General features: G+C 37.6%; 1 protein-coding gene across 1 annotated transcript in view; it reads right to left on the reverse strand.

Moving 5' to 3' along the window:
- ELP3 (elongator acetyltransferase complex subunit 3) overlaps positions 1 to 26,795 on the reverse strand; it is a 98,524-nt gene that overhangs the window by 8,734 nt on the left and 62,995 nt on the right. The window contains exons 11-14 of the mRNA XM_049632394.1: positions 17,603 to 17,693; positions 14,855 to 14,920; positions 13,007 to 13,234; positions 11,998 to 12,079 (exon numbers count right to left, since the gene is read on the reverse strand). Coding sequence (XP_049488351.1) covers positions 11,998 to 12,079; positions 13,007 to 13,234; positions 14,855 to 14,920; positions 17,603 to 17,693 — 467 coding nt within the window. The remainder of the gene's footprint in view (positions 1 to 11,997; positions 12,080 to 13,006; positions 13,235 to 14,854; positions 14,921 to 17,602; positions 17,694 to 26,795) is intronic.

The raw sequence follows: 26,795 nt of genomic DNA on the forward strand, positions 1-26,795 counted from the left end.
GAGTACTTGGTATGTACCTAGCAGCGTTAATACAAGGCAAATGTATTCATTAGTTTCATTCATTTGCTACTAAAATGAGACTTTATTACATCTCATTGATCGCTTAGTTGGATGGCACTATTTCACTCTTCAACAATGCCCATGTAGGAGAGTTGGGAAAGGTTTTTATTCTGAATGTCTGAAAATGAACCAGTTAACTCAATGACCTTAAATCTTTGAAAGAGAGTTTTTTCCCCCTGCTATGTTATTAAAAAAAAAAAAAAAAAAGAAACTTACAAAATTACCCACATGTAATCTTAGCTCTTCAAAGCAGCTGACTATTTCAAATCATTAATAAAGCACATTAGTACCTTATTCTCCATCATCCTGGATGATACAGAGAATATCTGAGTAGAGGTATAAGATCCAACCTGCTACCCAGCAGCCTAAAATTCCTCTATCCATTCTGAAATGGCTATACCAAGGTAATAGCGAAGACAAAATGAACAAAGGATAAAAGTAGATAACTTGTATAGCAGTTACACAGAATTTAAATGAAACCTACTGTGGTAACTTAGAGTAGGATGACGGTGGTAGGTTATCTTACAGCTCTTAGATTTTTTTCCCCTCACACAGTGTCTGACCTAGGAGAGCCCACAAACTTCTAATTCAAAACTGGACTGGCTCTGTTCATATCAGTGCAAAATATCTGCTATGTCACAGATCATTCCCACTACTTTGCTCACGTCCCAAATCATTAGTGTGTCTCTGCAGAAGTTAAAGACTGTGCCATCTGCAACCTGGAAGGAAGTGGTATCCCTTATAGTTTTTTAAAAAATTGACTTTGAAAAAGCAAATGGTCAAATAGGAAACTCCAGAGATCAGTCCCTCCACTGAAACCACCATTAAACTGGAAAAAAATAGAACCAACCATTTTGAGACACTAGAAATTGATAAGACATTTATAGCAACCGGGGTGAGGGGGAGGGAGGGCACTTGATGAAGGAGCTGCTGAACTCTGAGAAGAGAGCAGCAGATGTAAACCACATACTCTCCCCCATTCCTACAGCAGTTAGCTGAAGCCAGCTAGCTGTGTATTTTGTTTGGTTTGGAGGCTCCTGGAGGAACTACTGCCTTTGCTTTGGCCTCTCCTTTCTGTGCTGGGTGTTTGTTGTAAGATTTGAAGAGACATACAGCACCCTCCCCCATTTTTAAAGATCCAGACATTTAATAAAATCTCTGTCAGGTCACAGACTGATTGCAGAGAGGACAGAAACTTTAGTGTCCACATGCAACAAAGAACTGACTTTACAAAAATAGTTTGGAAAAGTCACTACACAAATGGATGACTGCAGCCCTTAAGAGCAATCCTTGAAGAGGGGGAGAATCTTTTATATTATTCAAATGTGCAGTTCTCAACATCAACAACAAAAACAAACCCAGGAAAATAAGGCCATTCATGGGAAAAAGAGAATTTGACAGAAACTGTGCCTGAGGAAGCCTAGATACTGGGATTACCAGGCAGAATCAACGGTATTAAATATGCTCAGGAGCTAAAGGAAACCATGAACAAAGAACTAAAGGAGCACAACCAACAAAAGAAAAATCACTAAGGGGGACTGTATCAAATTAAAAAGCTTCCATACAGCAAAAGAAATAATCAACAAAATGAAAAGACAACGTACGGAATGGGAGAACATATTTGTAATTCACATATTGGATAAGGAATTTTATCTAATATACTTAACTCCTACAACTTAGTAACAAAAGTCAATCTGATTAAAAATGGGCAGAGAAATTAAACTGACATTTTTCCAAAGAAGATATCCACATGGCCAATAGGTACATGAAAAGTTGCTCAACATCACTACTCATCAGGGAAATGCAAATCAAGACCACAATGACATGACCTCATTCATACCTGTTAGCCTGGCCATCATCAAGAAGACAAAAGAACAAGTGTTGGCAATATGTGGAGAAAAGAGAATCCCTTGTGTACTGTTGGCTGGGAATGCAAATTGGTGCAGCCATTATGGAAAAACAGTATGGAGGCTCCTCAGAAAATTAAAAATAAAACTGCTATATGATACAGGAGACAAAATGTTCAATTCATCAAGGTTTAACAATTATAAACACACATACACCTAACAACAGAGCCCCAAAATATATGAAGCAAAAATGGACAGAATTGAGGGGAGAGATAAATAGTTCTACAATAAGAATTGCAGACTTCAACAGACATTTTCAATAATGGCTTGAAAAATAAGACAGAAGATCAATAAGGAAACAGAGGACTTGAAAAACACTTTAAACTGATTAGACCTAACAGGCATATACAGAACACATCACTCAGCAACAGCAGAATATGCATTTTCCACAGGGGACATGAAGCATTCTCTAGCTTAGATCATAAATCAGGTCATAAAAGAAAACTTAATAAATTTAAAAAGACTGAAATCTTAAAGTATGAAGAAAAGTATAAAGAAAAAGAGACTGAAATTACTAAAATTAGAAATGAAAGAGAAATTTATTTATAGAAATAAAAAGGGTTAGAAGAGAATACTATGAAGAATATTGATGTGTGTATACACTAACATACTGGATAACCTAGTTAAAATGGACAAATTCCTAGAAACACAAACTACAAAGATTTACTCAAGAAGAAACAGGTCTATATGGTCCTACAACAAGTCAGGAGATTGAATCAGTAATAAAAAACCTTCCAACAAAGAAAAGCCCAGAACTAGATGGCTTTACTTGTGATTTCTATTAAATGTTCATACACACACACATGCACACAGCATACACACGTGGAATATTGTTCAGTCTTAGTAAAGGAAGCATAATCTTTTAATGTTATAGTATGAATAAACCTAGAAGACACTATGCTAAGGGAAATAAGTCAGACACAAAAGGCCATATACTGTATGATTCCACCTCACAGAGACAAAGTAGATTAGAAGTTACCAGGGGCTGGGGTGATGGGAGAATTGAGAATACTGCTTAATGAGGACAGAGTGTCTGTTTGGGGTAGTGAAAATGTTTTGGAAATAGTGGTGATGGTTGCATAACGTTGTGACTGTAACAAATGCCCCAAAATGTATACTGAAAAATGGTCATAACGGCAGGGGCACGTGAATGGCTCGGTTGAGCATCCAACTCTTGATTTCGGCTCAGGTCACCATCCCAGGGTCATGGGATTGAGCCCAATGTTGGGCTCTGTGCTGAGCATGGAGCCTGCTTAAGATTCATTCATTCTCATTCTTTTTCCCTCTCTCTCTCCCCTTCTGCTTTTGTAGGCCCCCCCAAAAAAAATTTAAAAAAAAATTTTTTTTAATGTTTATAATGGCAAATTTTATGTCATATACAATTTACTACCTTCCCAAATTGAGAAAACAAGACTTCAAGGTCCATTAACTATTTTCAGGTGTTTGTTTGGGGGCAGGAATGTGGATAAGGGTAGGATATCTTTAGAGAGAAACCAGCCCAAAGATGGTCTATATTCTATAACCTAGAAGAAAGGTAAGTGGCCAATATCATAGATCTAAAGGATTAAACATTTAGATAGGCTTATAAAGGGAAATACAGAAATGTCCTCATGGAAGAGAGAGAGCAGACAAAAGGTCAGATGCAGGGGCTACTTGTGGGGGCCTGCCAAAGTCTACTTAGGACAGTGTTAGGTATAACTGTGCTGCCATGACTGGCTCTATGAAACGCTGATATTGGGTTTGGGACAAGAACTCTTGAATCTACATATGGCCAAAGACAGTCCATCCTGGGAGAAGGCTAAATGAAGTTTTCTGTAGAAAGGGACTGGGTAACTTAATCTCAAGTTAATGAAAACATATTTAACTTAGTAGGCAAAGGTGGCTGCCACCAGATCTTCTCTTTAAAAGTGGATATATTTCCTCTCTTTTAAAATGTGGGCTGCCCAATGACTCTGGTAACCAATAGAATGGGCCATAAGTCACACTGTGGTAGACAGTCTCTAAGAGGAGGACTCCCAAAGTCCCTGTCTACTGGTATTCAGTCTTGCATAATCCCTTCCCCTTGAGTGTGGGCTGGACTTGTTGACTTATTACTAAGAGTAGGTATAAGGACTGTAGCTCCCATCTCAAGGGGCTGTCTCTGTGATCACTCTGCTGAGGGCAGCAAGCTGCCACGTGATGAGCAGCCCTTTGGAGAGGCCTACATGGCATGGTGAGGAACTGTGGCCCTAAGACCAACAGCCCATGAGGAACTGAAGCCTGTCAAACCACATGGTAAACCCGGAAGTGGATCTTTCAACCCCAATTGAATCCTGAAATGATTACAACTCCAGCTGATACCTTAACTGGAGTTTTATGAGATACTTTGAGGCAGAGGTACCTCGCTAAGTCACTTCTAGATTTCTGACTTACAGGAATTGTGATGACCGCTTGTTTTCAGACATTAAGTTTTGTGATTATTTATTACACAGCAACAGATAATGAATATAAGATGTTCTGGGACTTCTAAGTCTAGTCTTTGCTCCCTTCCTTTAAGAGCCCAGCCTTCATGCTATGAGAAATGCAAGTCAGGTGGAAAAGAACCAAGGTGCTCATGCTGACAGTCTCAACTGAGCACCCATTACCAGCTAGAACTGAAACTCCAGACAAGCCAACCTAGTCACAGCTGATGGCCATTTAAGCCACCCCAGCCAAGGTCCTAGACATCATGAAACAGAAGTGAGCCATCTTCTCTATGCCCAGTTGAATTTCTGACCCACAGAATCACTAAGAAAATAAATTGGTTGTTGTATTAAGCCATTAAATTTTGGGGTGATGTGTTACACAACAAGAGATAACCAAAACAACCACTAATTAGTAGGATTTGCAGTAAGAGGTAACAGGGCACATAGGATATAGATCTGGGGCTTCTGGACTGCTTTACCAAACAACAGTGATTCATTCATAAATGGTGGATAAACCAGACAACTGGATGCTCAGGGAGGTAGAGGATTGGGGGCAGGGGGCATAAGGAAATATAATCCCATGGCCACAATCTAAAACCCTAAATCCATCAGTTAATGTCTCAGAAATGTGAGTCAGAGACAACAGTTCAAGCCATGTGATAAAAAGAATAAGAAATTCCCTGTGTTATGTCTTGCTGGAATTAGAAATGCTTAAACTAAAAAGCTCTATAAAAACAGTATCTTGGTTGCTAAGGAAGGCAGCATCAATGTTTTCCAGAATTATTTAGTAATCTGCTCACCCAAAGGGGAAGAATCTGCCAAATCCTTGCCTCTAAGATCTAAAAGAGAAAAGTTTTATCAAAAATTGAGTGGATTATAACAATGTCAAATATTTATAGAAACGAACAGTACTAACCACATGAAAGTTACATTGATAAGGAGTTAATACTGCAACAAACTAAAATCAGACATTGTGACGAACAGCAGATGATGAGAAGTCTAGACTAGACAACTCTGGAGAAGGCTTCCTTCCTCAGAAAAAAGCCGATGAAGCGTCTAACTTTACAACAAAGGCAGTCATTTATATCAAAGCACCCAGACCTCTCAGGAATATTATTAGAAGCCACATGATATAGCACTATTCCTCTTCCCAAGCAGAAGTACAGTCGTAATTCCCAATATCTATAAACTAAGAGGAACAAGAATGGGGAGAAAAAGTATACATATGTTAAGCATGTCAACATTAGCAGGGCTGTCCTCTGGGACATTAATGTACACATTTCTGAGATACAAGGATACTTGATAGCATGGACCTAGGAAGAGAAACAGCACTTGCCAGATGCTGTTCCTCCTGTGCCAACAAGCTACTACCTACTCCTATCACTAGCTTCTGCCTAGGAAACCTCACCATAAGATCCAAACAGTGGACACTCACCAGTGGCCTATTAAGAAATATTTGGAAAACATGCATTAGTTACTATAGTCATGAAATACAGAGGGAGGGATGGGTATAATGCACTTGATATGCAAAGTACTACAATCTGGTACCTGATTCCTCTACAAATGAATGAATAACAAATCAGGGAATGCAGAGTCCTGGGAGGAGCTATGCAAGGCTGCCTCCACAGTCCAGCTGCAATACACACACCAGTTGGCAAACATTTAGCTAATTTCTTATCTAGCAAAATAGTATTCCATATCATTGCTAGTCTAATGATTAAGAATCAAATTCTTGTAGCAATGCAATATTTTATGTTTTTATCTATTATCTTTAAACAGAAAGATATTACCCACCACCACAATACAATCCTATTGGAACATGCACCAAAAAAGAAATATGGGGGCACCTGAGTGGCTCACTTGGGTAAGTAAGTGGCCAACTCTTGATTTTGGCTCAGGTCATGATCTCATGGTTCGTGAGTTTGAGCCTGGCATCAGGCTCTAAGTTGACAGTGCAGAGCCTTCTGGGGATTCTCTCTCCCTCTCTCTCTGGCCCTACCCTGTTTGCACTCTCTCTCTCAAAAATAAATAAACATTTAAAAAAACATTTAATTGTTAGAATGCTAAAGTGGAATAAATAGAGGAATATACAGAACCCTAACAATGTGCATTTCATTAGGGGATAATTTATTACAAGATAAATTATGTAAAGGGATGAAACAGAAACTACAAAAGAGCACACAATCTTTCCCCTTCCTTTCTGAGAAGTCCTATGCACATAGCACACAGGCGGCACAAACTGGTTTGCATTTGGCAGGCTTCCTGTATCCTTAGCAAACAAATAAGCCAAAAATGAGGAAAAGCTTTTCTAGGCATTTTGGTAAGGATCAAGAGTCCATTACCAGACACATCTAGTTACAAATGTACGCTTCTTTTCACCTAGATTATAATGCAGAGAATAAAACTACCTTCACCTTAAGTAAAGGGAGATGGGTTGCAGCCTGGAATACAGGTGAAGTTTCTGGGGTTCAGTAAGTAAATCTAAGCCATTTGTAGTTTAATGAAACCAAATGACTGTTATTTTCTGCCCACATATCATTAAACACTGGCTCTGGGGTACAAGACCATGAATTTCAGTCCCAGGAAACCATATTGGATTATGTAAGGCATAGGCATGTTGGTTTTTTCACTAGTAGGAATTGTAGATGTAGCTTTTAGAATCATATTCTGAGCATCATGATTTTAGAATGATCTCCTCTCCACAGTGACTTGTTTACTCACTCTATATTTAAGGTTTAAGGATTATTCATCCTATATATTTATCTTCCCCCCTTCTCTCTTCTTTGACTTTAAATGGGTTTAAACAAAATGGCTAACAGTCTCTGACTTCAGTGGATTTCTGTCATCAACCATTCAGACATTTTCCTCATTTCTCACCATCACTGTGTGATCTATCAGCCTTGTACAATTCTTGGCCAATGGCCATATTAATTTTCTACTTGAAAGAACACAAATAGAATACTGCTTATGACGAAGGTACTAGGGGGAGCTTGGGAATAGCTGTTTGTCTTGATGCATAGTAATTAGCTTGGCAAACAGAAACAGTAACATGATTGGATCTGATACCTAGCCAAAACTGCCAAAAGAAAAAAAAAATCATCTGTTGGGTATATTAAGTGGCTTTTTAAATAGCAGCTATCAACAGTTATATTTGCCCTTTTGGAAATGGTACGGGCAGTGTAACATCAGAGATCTCCAGTTTCCATGGTGATTATTAGTGATGGCATTTCAAATGTTGTAGGTTAGGTTCTACAGTATAATCACTTGTACTTGACACCATAAGACAGGGAAGAGAAAAAAATGGCTTCATCCTATCATATTTAAAGGAAAGAGAGATAAAAATCCACATAGATAAACATCATGGTTTTTAAGTAGATACAATTTGTTAATCTTAAACAGGTGTATGTTGACAGAAGCTACATAAGCTGGTGAGAGATACTAAAGCACTTGGATATAATAGGGACTAATTAATTGCTTATTTAGCAGTAATTAACTGCCCACACATGTTACAAACTGGTTGTTCTTACCTTACTGGTTTACCCATTTTGTATGTACAAAAAAGATTGTTTTCTTATTCTGAAGCAATTAATCATGAGTTGAGATATAGTCTAAGTAGAGAGAAAAATTTATCTTCCTCTGGAGTTAAGGATAATCTGTGGGGTGAAGATTGAGTTAACTGTGCAGCCCAATTTCAACACCCCTCAAGGTCCAGGCAGTAGTATCTCATACTTTCTTGATCTGCCCTCTCAACTCCGGTCCCTTGAACATAGGAGACACTCAATACACTTGGTGATTCTGATGCTGATGAAGCCAATCATTTCATTTTTGCTTTAATTTTCAAATTTAGAGTTGATGGTTAACTTTGAAATACAGTTTACTTACGAAGACAATTATATATACTTAAAAAAATAGAATGAATAATCTAAAAGGTCTAAGTGCTTCACCTGACTCTAATAAACAAGAAAATTTTCAATTTCCTCAAGTAGCTATAAAATCAGTCTTTTAAAAAAGGATAAATTAGCTGTAAAATATTCAGTATATACCTTTTATAAACAAAATATATTGAGGTAACAAAGATAAAAACCAATTTGTTTTTAACAGGGAAAAACAGAACACATGGAGTCTGACTAGTGATTCAAATCAGATCTACTGTGCAGTTAATCACACTGTCTAGAGGCAGAATCAAAGATTATAAATCCAAGTAACAGAAAATCTGCTGGCAAGTTGAGGGGAAGTCATAATGAATCAGAATGTAATTAAAAAAAAAAAAAACAACTCGACATAAGTGCATTACTCTTACAGTCACTGTAACCAGAATGATAAATGACCTGTCTCTCCCTTACTCAAGCTACTAGTTATGCCAGGACAGAATATGTAGGCCACCACTGTGTACAAAAGCCTGCAGACCAGAACAAGGATGGATTTACAAATCAAGGACAAGGTCAGAAAAAAACATATGACGCTTAGGTCACAAAGTAGCACCAAATTGTGATGAAGTCAATATGTATCCACAAATCATAGGATAACCTAACCATGGGAAACTTTATCATTTTTATCATCAAATATCTAACATACAAGGAGACTAAGTGCAATTACTAATGAAATTAAAGGGCTTCCTAACATGGTTTCAGGAAAGAATCTACTTAAAATGTAATCAGTAAAACACAAGTGGTTATGTTGAGAACTAAAAGAGATGAAAACACTAAGGGGCAGAATTCTAGACTGCTAGAATTGTAGAAGATAACCTACTCCAATTTTTTTCAGTAAGGGAAGAATGGAGATCAAGTGAAATTATCCAAGATCACAAGAAGTGAGGGCTACAGTCAACACAGGAATGGAATCCAAACTCTCCCGCCACCAAGTGTCTCTTCCTATACAGCACACCTAATGAAGCACTGTGAATAAACACAGTAGACAAGCACCACTGCGATCATGAGGAGATTTTCATTCCAAGGATCAAATTATGGAGAACTGTTTGACTTTTTACAAAAACTAATTTCTCTCACACACACACACACACACACACACACACACACACACACACACACACAGTGTACTCAAAGCAGAAAGACCAAAGTGAAATATGAACAAACATGGAAGGACAAAAGCTACATAAAAGGTGATGATAATGCATACTTTAAATCTGTACTACTCCAAGTTCTGAATAATGGACATCTCAGGTGTCTGATTCAGAAACTTAACTGAACAATATGTTACTAAATTAGAGGAATAAAATGCATCATACATAGAGAAATATTCTTGGCTTTTTTCATTAGAAGGGTGATCAGATCTTGAGTCAAAGAGAAAGTCAAGGTACTATGTGCTTTCCCTAATAGAAAGCAATGACGCAACTTAGAGACTAGAGTGACAGGAAATAATGCTTCCTTCCTCCCACAGAACTCACTTTAGTTCCAAAAGACAATCCAGGACTGCTCTTACAGAAACCCACTAGCCCAAAGAAACCCCCTATACAGAAATCTAGTAGTCCTACTGTAGCAGCTAAGGAGAAAGGTTCTTCCCAGCTTTTTTCAGCAAGACTCTTATTTTAAAAATTCTACAAGCAGATGATCTGAAATTGAGCTATTATTTAGATTATGATAAAAAGCTAGAAAGAGGACAGATGCTGATTTCCACTTAGAAAGACACCCTGCTCATAAAAAGCAGAAACTAAGGCTCTTATGGGTGCCTGAATAGAACCTCAGCCAAGTCAGGGGCCCTCTCTGCATGTAACATTTCTACAAATGGATAGATATTATGAAGGTTAATGAAATAATGTGGAGAAGTAATAGAATACCAATGTTCTTCGGTTGTAAAATTGATTATGTTCCCAGATACCAGAAAACCACGTGACTGCACAGTAGACTGCGGGTGTGCAGGCCCCACCATGGTCACAGAGAGTATCTTTCCCTTAATGGTTTGGAAGAGAATATGAAAACCTTGCCATTCAAAATGTGGTCTGAAGACACAATTAGCACAGGTATCACTGTAAGTTGGTTAGAAATGCAGGCTCTCAAGCCCCACCCCAGACTGAATCTCCATTAAAAAAATTTTTTTTAATGTTTATTTTTGAGAGGGAGAGACAGAGCGTGTGCACATGCACGCGCGTACACACACACACACACACACACACACACACACACACACACACACGAGTGGGGGAAGGGCAGAGAGAGGGGGAGACAGAATCAGAAGCAGGCTCAAGGCTCTGAGCTGTCAGGACAAAGTCCGATGCAGGGCTTGAACCCACGAGCAGTGAGATCATGACATGAGCCAAAGTCAGAAGCTTAACTAACTGAGCCACCCAGGCGCCCCCTGAGTCTGCATTTTAACAGGATCTCTGGATAATGTACAAGCACATTAAAGCCTGAGAAGTACTGTGCTGAACACACTGACAGTGCTCTAGCGAAAGGGACTGCTGAATGTCAGGTGCTTTCAACCCTTCACAGGTGTGTGTGTAGAGTAAGTCTCAAGTCAGGCTGGACCTCTTCGGGGAACAGGAAAGGTTGACTTCTGGACAACCACAGGTTACAACTGAGACGTAAACATTTTTTATTACAAATATCAGTATCACTTAGGTGAGCCTCTTTTTAGTGAAATTAAGGTAACAGAGAAAAATATATAAAGCTAGCTATGTTAAGAAATGTTTTACTAATCCATCTGGATAATGCCAAAAACCATAGCCAGACTAAATGATTAAGTGAGCCTGGGTCATTACATTTTCATAATTATAATCATTAAAACCTGGGCAAGGGTGTTGATATATTGATTAGCAACAATTTATTGATTTTTTTTTAAAAACGCATTTCAACTCTCATTTTCAGAAAAGATTATTTACAAGATCTTAAAAGAAAAGAATCTGCTTTAAGAAAGGAGCATGTTTTCTAATGGGAAAATAAACCTGGAGGAAAAAAAACCCTACATTCTGATCATGGCTTTTACCACATTAGCTTATTAGGAATAGCAATTTTTGGGATATAGTACTAAACAGTAGGAGTGAAAGGGTATCTATATTATTTCTTTTTCTCTCACACTAGAATTTCCTTTTTGTGCCCACTTCCCTTTGTGTGATGTCCCACACAAAGTATGGGGAAAGCTGCAAACAAGGGAAAGCTGTTCCCTGAAGCAAAGTCACTGAGAGCAATATTTATGGAGCAAAGAACTCTGCCTTTAAATATCTTGTACTGGCAACTGAGGTTCCATTTTAACTTTCTGAACAACAGTGTTGATAACAGCCACACTGGTTTACTTTTTCTTGGATCCATGTCACCAAATTTCAATTTCCCAGACAGAGTAACTGGGCACAAAGCACAAGAGAGGAAATGACGACTAGTGGGGCAGACAGATGACTGGTGTGACAGCAAGAAAGATAGGACACCGATTACTGGTCTTGCCACTCCGTGCTTCTGAAAGCTCTACTCCACCAGACTGCTTACAGGAATTCTGTGTGTGAGCACAAGTCTTTTACTGTTGTACTTGGCCCAATCCTGACTAATCATAAATAGGGGTAAGAGAGGCCTGAGATAGTTTTAACTGTGATACCAAGTTAAAATGTGAATGAATCATGAATTTTGCTCTTCTCCAGTTACCTGATATAACAGCTATTTTCCCAGATCCGTGTTCTTCTCTAGCTATTCTTTCTGCCTCCTCCATCAGAAGCATGCCAAATCCCTGGAAGGAGCAAAGGAGGGGATTAGGGAATTGAGAAGAAAGGAAGTCAGTAAGAGGGGTCTGTAAAACAAAAAGGCTAATATTTAGTAGTTGCTAAAATCTGCTAAAATAAGAGTGACAAAAAAAATGCATGGGAGTAAGAAAAGAGAAACCATTCAATTATACCAAAAATACCCTGTAGCAGACTAGTAAAAAAGGGAATAATTTTGCAACAAAAGCCATCAAAAGGTATTCTGTGGATGATGTAATCTCATCACAGCAAGGGGGCAATTGCCTCTCAACTTCCTGTCTCTTTTTAAATAAGTTCTAGGCAATCTCTAGGTGATGAAGTCTGGGGCATCTAATCTTGTATCTATTAGTCACCCCTACAATATCTAAAAGGTTTTTGAAAGCAGGCAATATTCTTAAATCACTAAGTTTGGGGTCTACTCTGTACCCACCAATAGTGGTTTTAAGCCACTTCCTGGAAATTTTAAAGAGTGAGTTATTTCTTTATTTAGGTTGTCTGTGGGGAGTGGAACAGCATTCCACTACATGTCAGATATAGCTTGCATCTATGAAGACCTTTAATATTTCACAAGTGCTTTCACATTATCATCTGCTTTGATTTCATAATACATAGCTGCTGAATCATATGAAATTGCTGGTATTAGGCCATTTCTGACTTTCAAAAATAGCAATTTCATATGGTTCAATCTAATACTATATTCTACCTGAGTCTCCAATTTGTCTCTCGCTCCTCCTCCTTCACACTCAAAAGAAAACATCTCTGAACATACAATATTAGTTCTTCAGTTTCTGTCCTTGCCTTTCCCCCTTCTTCCTTCCTCCTCTGCCTCTGCCCCCTCCTTCTGCCCATTCCTTTTCTCTCTTCCTCCTTTGGGCAAGTTTCTAATTATAGTCAAATAGAAATGGAATACAGGATACCTGATGCTGAAATTTAGTAGGATCTCGACTGCTCACAGGGACTACACTTCCGTACACATGCAGCTCTCGAACTATGGAAACACCTCCAACCAATTCAAAACGGAAGGTTTCTTCCGAACATTTTCGTAATCTCAGGAGGCCAATCAGAATGTCTTGATCTGGGTCTTCATATGATAAGAATGTTTCCCAGCCACCATTCGCAACATAATCTCTCCTTACCAATTCAACCTGTTTAATAAAAAGTCACACACACAAAGTTTTTTAAATTAGAGAAAATTCATTTTTATAATTGTAAGTATTTATTTAGGTTAATACACACAATTAAGGATAACAAATAATCACGAATTAGGTTTCTTTTTACTTGTCTACTTTCAAATATCAATGATTAAGAAAGAGTTCATGCCTTGTTCATGGAATATTATAAAAGGAAAACAATTCTAACTGCATAAATATTTGAACTTCATTAACCTTGAGATTCTTACAGAGATCTGGCTCAGTAAATGCTTCTATGTACTTAAACCTCTGATCCTCCATGAAGAGTCTCGAAGGTAAAATTACATATTATGTCACATGCATAGCTCTTGGGAGCACCACTGAGCCCCAGAACTGTTAGGTCCTCAATGGTTTCATTTTCTAGCCTTTAGTTCTTCCACTAAAACCTGATTTTGGGGGAAAAATGTGTTACTGGTCACTTGTTCCTTGATGGGCTTTTAAGAAAATATGGCATCCCACAGGGCCCTTAAAATATTATGACTAGTTATAAGATTAAACATTAAAGAAAATTCAAGAACTGGAGAGTAGCTTATGGGGGAAGCTCTGTGGTACCAATCTACATAGGCTTTTGACTCTTCAACTCATTGTTCAAGTGGCCCTTGAATTTTGCATCTGCATAAGCAATATGTAACAATATTCAGAGACAAACCTACATATGTGGGCATGGTCACACTCAGACACATTCTGAAGATAGGCTGACTGTACCAGTAGTGAAGTGAACAATTCAGACCAATGCTTAAATTTCCTCTCAAACTTAATGTTTACTAACTAACTGGATTGCACAAGAATTTGGAAAAATGACTAACTGTGCTTGGGTCTACTTTTTTCTTCAAAAGGTCCCAGATGTTAAAAACATCAATTAAACAAACCATGCATTTTGAGAACAGAAATATCAATGCAGGTGTCATCTAATCTCTCTCAAGTAGGGTTCCACAAAAGAGCTAATCCCCACAGAAAGTTTGGCATATAGCTAGGCATTATAGGTACATAGGAGAGAAGTTAACTCATTACAATGACTACTTTTAGGCATCAGGCTTAAGTTTTGTGGAACCCTTATTGACAAGGGCCCTGAATTCATCTGATTACCACCAATGGGCAATAATTTTAATAGTTGTAGTACCCACAAAGATAAACAGATCACATTCAGCTCTACCTGAAGGTAGCCACTAGCTGTATGTAGCTATTTATATTTGGATTAAAATTAAATAAAATTTAAAACTCAGTTCCTCAGTTGCACTGGCCACTTTTTAAGTACTTACCATCACATGTCACATTGGACTGACACCACATTGGATGGCACAGATTATAGTTTGCAACCCTGCAGAAGGTTTTAGTGGACAGTGCTGATCTAGAATGAAGTTCAGACTTGGTTTTCCTAACCTGTCTTTTCTACATTTCAGCCACCCTCATATTTGTCTTTCCTGTCTTAACATCTATATTTGATCCTCAATTACTCTTTGCTTAGTTTACTTATTAACTTCTAGGGATCAGTCCTGTTGGTCAGAAAGTGTGGGTCCAGGTCTGAAAAAAATTTATGAACAGGACCCAATCTCTCTATGAAATGAAGAAACTAACCTGGTATGGCCGTACTTTGTGATGAATTTCTTGGATTCCAACCTCTCTGGTTCTCACGTCTCGACACTGAAGAAAAAAAAGTGGAGGAAAGGGGCAAATACAAAACTGGGTTAACTAATTCAATTTTTATTCATACCTTTCCACCAAACCCTGAGCTCAAAATTAAGTTTGGACATAATTTACAATGAGATAATAAGAACTAAATTTAAAAATAAAACCATCTTTAATGAATCTGAGGATAGGGGAAAACAAAGTATGAAGTTAGTATAGTATTGCTTTACAAACAAGCTTAGAATTGAGAGATCAATATATGATACCCAAATAACATATGTCCTAAAATCTGGAAATAGTTTTTTTTTACCCAGGGGATATAGCTGTACCTATAAGTAGAACCCAAAACTATGTATACAGAAGAGTAAAAAGCAAATTCCTAATTTTTAAATATCTTCATCATTTTATGGCATTAACATTTTTAGCATTACCATGCTTGTATCATTTAGAAGTTGGAAAGACTGCTGTGGTACTTTTTCTTTTTTTCAGAGAAGGGCACTGTGGGAGAAAGGATGGGAGGGAGGGAGGGAGGAAAGGAAGAAAAAAGATGGAACCTAGAGCTATTTATTATACATCTGAACCACAGTCACAAGAGCATCACTGGGAGGCTGCAGATGATATACATGCAATGCTTCTTGTATGGCCAAGCTTATGTGATAGGACTCTTACGTCTTTTTTTCTTCTTCTTAATGTTTATTTAAGGGGGGAGGGGAGGGAGGGAGAGAGAGGGAGAGGGCAAGAGAGAGTGAGTGAACACTCAAGCAGGGGAGGGGCAGAGAGGGAGAGAGAGAATCCCAAGCAGGCTCTGCACTGTCAACGCAGAGCCTGACACAGGGCTCAAACTCCCGAACCGTGAGCTCATGACCTGAGCCGAAATCAAGAGCTGGATGCTTAACCAACTGAGCCACCCAGGCACCCCGTGACCCTCACTTCTATTCCACAATACAGTATACATAACTACATAGCCTGACATTTATAATTACAGAGTCATTACAGTATTCCATTATATATCCCATGGTATATTTTCCCATACAGAACTGTAAAAATTATTTTCAGGATTCTAACATTTTCTACCAGTGAGAAAAGATCACCCTAGGAAATGTGATGATGTCATGCAAGCTATACTACTAAAACAGCATTATTTATGAAGTGCTGTTATATATGTAAAGAATTCCACGAGAAAGATAAGAGCTCACTATTCAGTTTTATAAAAACAAAGCTATTTCCATGTTCCAGACATGAGCCCAAGATAATAACGCTTTAATGTGGAATCCATGAACTCAAAAATTATATAGCAAACAAAGATCACAAGTCTCTGTAATTACAAATCTATTACATTTAGATGTTGTCTTTTAGCTACAGCAGTTCTATACAGTAGGTTGCATGTGAACAAGCTATAGTTACATGCTCTTAATGAACACCTGCATGCCTTTTTGGTGGTGGTGGTGGGGGGGTGTTATGAGAGAATGCTTTTTAAAAGCAGAGATTGGTGTGTGCTCATTTTCTGGTAAAGACAGTCTGTGAGCTAGATGTCTTTCAGCTGTCTTCAGTGTTTAGACTCAAACCCAATTTAAGAGAGAATATAAGGGATACAGGGTTAACGACGATAGCTAGATGATGAAATTATCAGGATAACCAGGTCAGGTCAGTCACTTTGGCTGTGGTATTCTCAGAGGAGAGAGGTGCTGGAAGACAAGGACAGCTGGAGACTGGGAAGAAGAACGGGCATAATACAGACTTGTCTGCTTGTTTGGTGCTATTAATTACTCTGATTACTGTATTTGCTATTTTTCCAGAACTTGAAATTGTCTTTTTTTTCTTTCTTTTGTAGAATAAGCCGATCATGTTCACAAACTCTCCTTTGGACAATTTTCTGAAAAGGTTTCTCTATAACAATTTGACTGAGAGAATAAAATGTCTTGGGCAGGTGCACAAACATGACATGCAGTCTTCAAAACGATGTCTCTCAAAGTCTGTATTGTTCATGAGAACATCCCACAGCTCCATTCCAGACCTAGTGAATCTGAATTGCTGAAGGCAGAGCCCAGCAATCAATGCTCAGGCCTTGACCCCACTTCTGGCTTTTCCTCTTTAGCAGCTCTAAGAAGGAGTTTCTAGGGCACTGTGAATTTATGTTATAATCACCTTACTGTGATTTATGAATCATGTGCAGAGACTGTTAAGTTGCAGATTCCTGGGCTCTTCTGCATGTCCAAGGCCAGAAGAAAGAAGGTGTTTAGTAAATATCTGAAATAAGTACTTGAAAAAACATGGGGGTGGAGCAGGGCAATAGCACTGTTTCGTAATCATTTTACACAGGTAATCCTGGTGTCTTCAAACATATACTCATATCTTCTATCTCCACTAGTCAAGAACTGAACACCCAATACTTCAAAAGAAAAAAAAAAAGAAAAAAAGAAATACTTCAAAATTTAAAAAAGAGAGTTGAGATCATAGTTGGCATCTGGCACCCTTAAATCGACAAATATGCTCTTTTAGAAGCAAGCAGAGGGGTGCAAGGGAGAAGATGCAGCCTTTGCAACCACTGGTTTCAACTTCATGTTTTATATACACCTAGTAAGAATGCCTTTAGTATATGAAAACTTTTTGACCAAACTTGGGAGTCTGTGTGTTCCAAAGTTAAGTGCCTTGTGTTTCAGATTACTTTGATCTCAACAGTTACTGTCAGACTCTTACCTGTATTCCAAGGTCTTTCATTCTTGCAAATGCCAGCTCTCTCAAATTACCATGCTCTACTCCTGAGCTGACTAAGGGCATTGGAATATCTCTGCAGAAAAAAAAAAAAAATCAGCTGTTGCAATATATAAATCATTCTCTACAGCAGAAAGGCAGGGATATTTTAAAAAAGGAAACAAAAAAACCCAAACATACAAAAATCTACAGAGGAGATCAGAAAAGAAGGATATTCTAACCAGGAGGCAAGGTTCAGGGCTTCTCTGTCCCTCAGTTTTCCCATCCATGAAATCATGATTTTCACCAACCACTCAGGGGTTTTGTGAGAAACACCTGATGGAAATCATTTTATAAGATTACAAAGTATAAAACAAAACTGATCATCATCAGTAATGATTTTTGGTTGAAGAGATATATGTACTAAACAAAACAAGAAATCCAATATGTCTAAAGAGGAGAAATAATTACTATTTTTTAAATGTTTATTAATTTTTCAGAGAGAAAGAGAGAGTGCGCACGCACACGTGCATGTGAAAGAGCACTGGGGGACGGGGCAAAGAAAGAGAGGAAGAGAGTGAATCCCAAGCAGGTTCTGAGCTGCCAGCATGGAGCCGGATGGGGGGATCAATCCAAGGCCATGAGATCATGACCTGAGCTGAAATCAAGTTGGACATTTAACCGAATGAGCAACCTAGGTGCCTCAGAATAACAATTATTATTAATGCACTACTTTATTGATGGCTTATAAACACTTTCCCATACCCGTTGCTGAATGATAAGTAACCAGGAAGCTCAAAAGCCTGGTTTAGCCAACAACTGGACTTAAAAAGAATATATTTTCCCTTGTTTCATATAAATCTAAATTAGAAGCAACCCTGCATTAGAAGAGTTACAGCTTGCCTAAAAATGAGTGGAGAAAATTCTATTTCCAGCCATCAACACAGCATAAAGTGCCAGGCATCAAGTAGATGTCAGTCAAACCTGTAAGTTATGAGTTTTATTTTGGTAGCCCCAACACCCTCTTTTAGACAGAAATCAGCATCTAAAGATAAAAGTTAAAACAAATCTGAAGAATATACTTAGCATATCTGTTTCCTATTCAAAGACAAGTCCCCAGTTTGTTTTGTCTAATATTTGGCTCATTAGAAGAAAGACTTGAAGAATACACCAAATATCCTTTCTTCTCATTTTTGCTTTTGAATTATCTCGAGTCTTTTTCTTCTCTTTTTACTTATCCCTCCAAATGTTAAGTACATACAATTAGCTAATTCACCCATTCAATTCTAATAAGATATTTCTCATTCACTCAAAAGGATCAAAGGCCAGTCAATTAACATTAAACCCTACACACAGGGGTGCCTGGGTGGCTCAGTAGTTGGCTAAGCCTCTGACCTTAGGTTATGATCTCGTGGCTCCTGGGTTAGAGCTCCACATCCGGTTGTATGCTGGCAGCTCAGAGTCTGAAGCCTGCTTCGGATTCTGTGTCTCCCTCTCTCTCTCTCTGCCCCTCCCCTGCTCATGCTTGGCCTCTCTCTCTCTCTCTCTCAAAAATGAATAAACTTAAAAAAAAAAACTATACACAGTAAATCTATTAGGCTCTGGAAGCCAATGGAGTTTCCATTAGACACTATATGAAGCAATGAAAAGCCAAAATTCTTTAAGACAATGAATGACACAACAGGGAGTTCAAAGTTAGAATGATATTGAATAAATATATTTTAAGTGATTAGTTAATATATGTGGTTTACTTACAGTTTTTAGTAAAAAAAACTTTCTATCTTTGAAACTGTAATTTCTTTTTTTATATAGCTTATTTATTTATTTTGAGAAAGAGAGAACATGAATGGGGGAGGGGCAGAGAGAGAGGGAAAGAGAGAATCCCAGGTAGGCTCTACACTGACAGATGCGGGGCTCAAACTCACAAACCATGAGATCATGACCTGAGCTGAAATCAAAGAGTCGAATGCTTAACTGAGCCATCCAGGCGCCCTGGAACTATTTTCTTAAACTCAAATACATTTTAAATTAGTAATCAGATGCAACTAAATGAAGGTTACTGAAGTAAAAAAATATGCTTTATTTCAGCAAGGAATGTGCAAATATACTGTTTTAAATATTTTGCTGTTTCATATTACATAAACCAAAGTTCAAGTCTTCTAAATGCCCTTTTATACGCGGAGACATTTTACAAATAACTTACAAATATCTGTACTTTCACAACTTAAAGTAAAATTTAAAATCCTGCTATACATGACATGAAATTAATCTGATAAAGTCAATGGCAATCACTGTTAGTACCCGTTATGTGACAGATACTTCGATTCTTGTTACTCTCTGCACTTAAATTCCATAAAGGTACCTTGCACACTGAATTCACAAATACTTAAACACAGCTCCTGCAGAAAATGCAGGGATAGGTTGCTGTGAACCTGTGGTCACATTTTCTTCAACTGATCAATACATAACTCTGTTTTATGTGTTTCTTTTTAAAGATACTTTATTTAACATATAACAGATTTATTAACATAGTACTTGTGGGTAGCAGCAGTATAATTCATGTCTTAATGAAGCTTATCCAATATTCGTTTTCTTCAAAGGCTCATCACAGCCTTCTTGTGCTTAGGAATGCTAGATACAAAGCATTTTAGCGCTTTGCGTGGGGCCACTTTAAACAGCAAAATCAACACAAAGCACAATAATGTGAAAAATGGGTTAAGCAGATTGCGAAAAGGATGCCTGTTTACAGTACGAGGGCTGAAACAAGCACACAGTATCAGAACAAAATCTTGTTCCTCATCAACCCTTCAACTACTAGTCTAACATACACCACTGACTCTTGTTTCACCATCTCAATAATGGCTGTCAAATTGGTGATTATCATCCCTTCTGCATTTCTTAGTTGGGCTTGTAAGGAAGAACTTCCTCTTCTCCATTTATTTATTTATTTATGAACTCGTGGACTCCTATTTCATTCAAAGAGCTGTAATCTGATACTAACATTATTTATTTTGCTTAAATTAGATTTGGTCAGTAGGTGTGTATTCAGGCTGGTTTCTGGGTCTTTTTGATATGTCCTCATTCCTTGGATATTTCCTTACTTTCTGGAACAACAAGATGTTCCAGGTTTATCTTGTACGTTTGCTGTCCCAGCCCTGGAACTGGCCATTTTTCCAAGCAGCCCTGATTCTTTTAAGTGGAGAATGGTATTTATAAACCAAGATCTGGGCACTCACTGTGTTCATTACTACTGAGGTATCATTGCTTCTAGACTCTCAGTATAAACAACCAAGAAATTTATGTATGTATTATGTGTATATATATATACACACACACTCATATATGTATGTACATGCATGCATATATGTTTATATATCCATAACTATATCTATATGTAAATTTAAAAGCCCCATGAGTTCATGCTGATAATTACAATTCTAATCCAGCATTCAACTTTCTACCTTTCAGTGTTTATAAATCCCTTCAGACAGTGAGAAATCTGGCTCTTTTATCTTTAATGTATTTACATTTTTGCTAAATCAAATAATTTATTTGCTCAGTATAACCAATCTCCTAACTACTCAAGCTGCTACCACTGTACTCCCTACCTTTACTCTCCCTTTCTTCAGATGGCAGATGGTTAATGCCTCCATGGCATTGCCTCCATGGCATGGTGATGGGAAGGAGAGATGGGAAGGGAAAGGAAGATGGGCTCTATAAGTATTTTTAATAATGAACCAGTACTTTCAAAAGACCCTAAAATTTTCAAAAGAAGTAAACTCTGTAAGGGATAGGTTTTATCATATAGTGTTGTTAAGCAGAATTATATGACAGAAAGAATTACCAGCAGGGCTGGCTAATAGTTTGTGGGGCCTAGTACAAATGACAAGAGCTTCTTGTTAAGAAATTATCAATAATTTCAAGACGGTGAAAGCAAAGCATTAAGCCAAGTTCCAGGCCCTATGAGACTACACAGGTCATATGTCCCAAAAGCTGGCCAAATCAGGGCCAAAGCACAAGTCAGAGAGGACCGAGTAATACAGGGCTTTATAATGATGCAGACAGTTCATAAATGTCCTTAAATTCATGTCTGTCACTACAAAACCGCAACATGGTTTTAACAGTCTTTGGCAGTGACGTGCCTCGAGTATGCCAGGTGCTAGTTTTTCCTCATTAAGGAATAGAAATGTGGCAATCTCCACTTTCAGTGATAAGGTCTTTCTCAATGAAAATGAAGGGCCAGAATTCTATATATCCTGAGCATCCTCTATACACAAAGTAGTGTAGTAAATAATCTGGAATATATAAACAGATATTGTTATAGTCTTCTAGGAGTTCAAAGCCCAGGTGAGATTACTGACCATCTGAACTCCATCTAGGTAGGAGTTAAAATTATTTTTAGGTTTCTCAATTTGTTTCAATCTAGTTTCACTTTCTTGGCTTGAAGAGAGATTACATTCAAGAATATTTATTCACTTTTCTATATCAACAGGTAACATTTTAAGTTCAGAGGTGCTAATATTTGCAATTTGCTCATCAAAAACCTTTCAAAGTGATGTCTAGAGCTTTTCTGGTCTGAAGTTTCTCAAGCTTCAGAAGCACGTTTTGGTTGCAAATTGGTATTCCTATTCTAATGCTTCACAGTGACTTAAATATCACATGGAGGCCAACAGCTGTCAAATAGCCTGCAGGAAGCAGCACTTTCCTGAGGCTCCATCATGTGTCTGGACAGAATTTTACATTTAATCATTCACTGCACCCTTCAAGGCGGCAATACAGAATCACTATTAGAATACTGCTTCATAAAAATACCCAGTAAAATGTTATTGACCCAAGTGTCATAAAATTAAAAGTGTAAATTAGTTAAGGTGGGGAAAATGTCCAATTAAAAATATCAAGCAATGTATCTGTAAAATATAGTATTTTTAAAAAGCCAAGTCTAAAACATTGTGCTTTCATTTTATTTTTTTATTTTTATTTTTTAAATTTTTATTTATTTATTTTTGAGACAGAGACAGAGCATGAGCAGGGGAGGGGCAGAGAGAAGTGGAGACACAGAATCCAAAGCGGGCTCCAGCCTCTGAGCTGTCAGCACAGAGCCCGACGTGGGGCTCAAACTCACGGAGTGTGAGATCATGACCTGAGCTGAAGATGGACGCTCAACCTACTGAGCCACCCTACTTTCCTTCCTCTGTCCCTCCCTTCTAACACCTGTTTGAAAAACATTTTTCTTCTCCCTGTATGTTTAGATTCACAAGTCGATACTAAGTATATCGCCTGTCACTGGCAGAAGTTGTCACTGGGTGAACCTACATAGGAAGAGTCAGATATCCTAAAGGCTCAGAGCACGAAGACACGTATGATTTTCCTTTACTATGATTTAAAACAAAAATAAACTCTAATTATTAAATTACCCAGATTCTATACTCTGGGAGGAGGCTTTTCTCCTTTGCAAAAGGTTTCTTTATCAGTTTTCTACATTCTCCAAATTGCTCTAAAAGTTTAAAACTGAAGCTAGAAGGAATGTTGGTAAGTCAAAACCATATGATTCTCTCTTCCCAAATCAGGTTTCTTAGTCACTTAACACTGTGTAGAGACCCAGCCTTCTCTTGTACACACTGTGTACAATGTTTGAGTTACCCACTAAAACTTTCCTTAGCACCCCTATTTTCAAAAATTTACCATCAGCTATTGATATCAGTTTCTTTTCTATATTTATTTTTGAGAGAAAGAGACACAGAGAGAGAGACAGAGCATGAGTAGGGGAGGGGCAGAAAGAGAGGGAGACACAGAATTAAGAGCAGGCTCTAGGCTGGCAGCACAGAGCCTGACGTGGGGCTCAAACCCACCAACCATCAGATCATGACCTGAGCCAGTCGGACGCTTAACTGACTGAGCCACCCAGGTGCCCCACCAGTTTCTTTCTAGAGGTCCAGATATACCAAATTTGAGCTATAACCAAATATAAACATGAGTAAATGGAATTTAAGGTTTTTAAGCAGAGGCATGAACCTGTTTTACAAGAACACAGCTATCAGACTGTTACTAAGTGTGAAGTGTACTATGTGAACACGGACATGGCTTTTTGTCTCCCTAGCCTTTGTATTTATCGAGGAGAGTGAAGATAATTCAAAAGGGCTCTGAAAGATAAAAGCAAAATTAATGAAATTTTCTTTGAGCTACCGCAATAAAAAGTACCATCTACTTTATGATCCAGATTCCTGAATGGCAAATTATATATAAACCGACAACTGATTTAAGAAGAAACACAAATAATCAGTTATATGAAGAAAATGTTAATCTTCACTAATTACTACAGAAATACAAATTAAAACCCCTGGGTAAATAAAAAATATAAGTATTCAATTCCATAGAGATAACTATTTATTACTCTAAATTGGTAGATTATCCAAATCCCTTTGGAAAACCATATCAATATATAAGCAAAAACTATAACTCCCCTTGTTCCAGAAAGTATATTCATCATCATCATACAAAGATGCTTACTTAGTTCCTTTATCATGAGTAGTCCTAGATTATACTAGTCTAGTAGATTACTTCATCAAAAGTAAAAAGTTCTATGTACATGGATTTTAGCTGTAGTGGAGGTCAGGATAATGACTGCAAAGCAAAAACCCTTGCTTGAGGAAAGCATCGGCCTCCTAGAGACTGGAAAGCAAGGGCTTTGGATGAATGCACTAACCTCTGCCGCTAGACTTCTTCCCAGCCTGTGCTCTTGCCTACAGTCTTAGACCCGAACCTTGGCCTCCAGCACTTGTCCCCTGCAGACTGGCTGCCCCCACAACCCACATCCTTCTATCCTGGCCATTTCTCCCACCTATTGGAGTTTTGTGCAATTCAGAGCTTAATAAACTGACAACTATTTGCATAGCCTTTAGTCAATGGGAGATTTTTGTTGAAAAAAAACCAAGGACATCCCTTCAGTCCTGAATAGAGTTTTACTCTTAATTCCTAGTTTGCTACTCATTAAATGTGTTAACAGGACTCTTAAAGCTTTATTAAAGAATTTTTTTTTTTTAACGAATTTCTACACCCAATGTGGGGCTTCTGGATTGAGCCAGCCAGGGACCACCTTAAAATCTTATTTTATTTTAGCTTTACATTTCGGAAATGGTGAAACATATATCAGTTCAATTAAATAAGTAATAACCATGAAAAAAAATGATGAAAGAAAAAAAAAAAGAAGGCTGGAAGCAACTTACATGTCCAACATTAGGGAACATTTTACTAAATGAGACAAAATGCTAGACTACTGTGCTGCCATTAAAATTTTAACTATGAAGATTACTCTAAGCCTTTAATAAGAAATGGACACAGAAATGCAAACAGAATATTTGCCAGTATATAAAATGTACTGTTGTGTAAAGATGCGTTTCAAATATACAAGGAAATTTTGGGAAAAATAATATTATTTATGTATATTAATATATGTATGTTATTAATACACATTTTAAAAATGTTTTTAAAGTAGCTTTATAAAGAAATTATTTTGGTATGTAAATACAGTACCGTATGGCTGGAAATTAAGTAGGAAATGTAAGCTCTGGATAATTAATAATATTCTACAAACTCTGTTGGAAAAAAGTATAAAATCACATTCTCAGAAAGAAATGTCTTGGGAATCAATGAACGGTGGTACATAGAAGCACTCACTACCCTCAGCACCATGAAAATCTAGGCCAGAATTTCAGTGATTATTGACAACAAAAAGCATGTCAATATAAAATAAATTTGAACAACTTTTTATGCAGTATATACAAAGAAAATATGTAAATAAAAATGGGTAAAAAGTAGCAAAATATAAATCTGAATGAATTCCTATGTAGGTAGCGACAGTAATAGTTCAGTAATATTCAGTGCAAAACATAAGGTAACATATTTGAAGGAATTCTGTCCACGCTTACAGGGAAACCAATGCTTTATTTAACATTAGTCTACAGTAAGCTACATGAAACAAAAGAATTCTAATGGAAACTTGTTTAATAATAGCATAGTTGTATAGAAACAAAAAAAAATAAAAATAAAATAGAAAGTATCATAAAGATTTTAATCTTTATTCTAAAACACCTAGAAAATAATTGCATTCAAAATTAAGTGAAGTATCAGTCCCAAAGCATGAAAATCTGACATCACAGGTAGACTCTGGATGACTCTCTCTACCAAAGGCATTTGCTGTGTTAGGAACTAAGTCATCACTATCTTGAAATAAATTCTGAGTCTGAGATATTACTAATTCCACATTTTTAAAGAGATTGAACCTCGTTTCACAGCATTCCATTAAATTTTAATCCCCTGCCCCACATTTGTAAAGTAATAAGAGTGTCAATTCAAAATCTTAAACCCACACCCACCCGTACCATTTGCCCTGCATAAATCTCTTAAGTGATGTACTGACAGAAGTAGAACTGACAGTATGGCCTGTTGGCATTAGAGCTGAGGAACTCTTCTACTGCCCGATTCTCCAGAGAGAGCTGTAATGGGGTCATCACAGACAGGAAAACTGAGAACAGGGAGGTTGTTTTCATCAGCCTCAGGTTGGTTATCCACAATATTATGCCCTTCTCATCATACAACTTTTGGTTGTATAATACACATGTTCTAAATTCTTCTGGTCATGACCCCTTTACAATTGTCCTACAGAGATTATTTCTGCTGCTCTGGTTTTCTTAAAGTCCTTATCTTCTCAGTTGGTGGTAGGCCAGGATAATGTCCTATGGTTATATTTCATGATCTATAAAATTAAGCTTTTAATGTTATAGCACTGTCTCTGTTGCCTTTGACTCACTGGTACAGGAGTAGGAAATTTAAAGCTGAAAGTGAAGGGGGAGAATGCAAATTCATCTGATTGTGTGACCTATACCTTGTTACTTTTGTTAAGAAAACTATGGTGTCTTCGGCTGTGAAATTTCTATCTACTCTGTGATATTTGCTGCCATTCTCTGCTGGTGGGAAGTTATTATCTTCAGTGTTCTCTGGTTGCCCTGTAGTGTAAGTGCTTGACATTAAGTTTTTGATGTCAGAAGAAATCCATCCTGAATAAACACATTGCCACTGTATGACACAGCTACTTGCTAAACAACCAGATAAGGAATAAGGCTGCCCTTCCCCCCATGAGGTTCCCTCTTTCACAAAGCCCTGGGTAACCTAGATGACTGACCACCTGAGTGGCCCCATTTCT

Source organism: Panthera uncia, chromosome B1, assembly GCF_023721935.1.
Source record: "Panthera uncia isolate 11264 chromosome B1, Puncia_PCG_1.0, whole genome shotgun sequence".
NCBI classification, from domain to species: domain Eukaryota; kingdom Metazoa; phylum Chordata; class Mammalia; order Carnivora; family Felidae; genus Panthera; species Panthera uncia.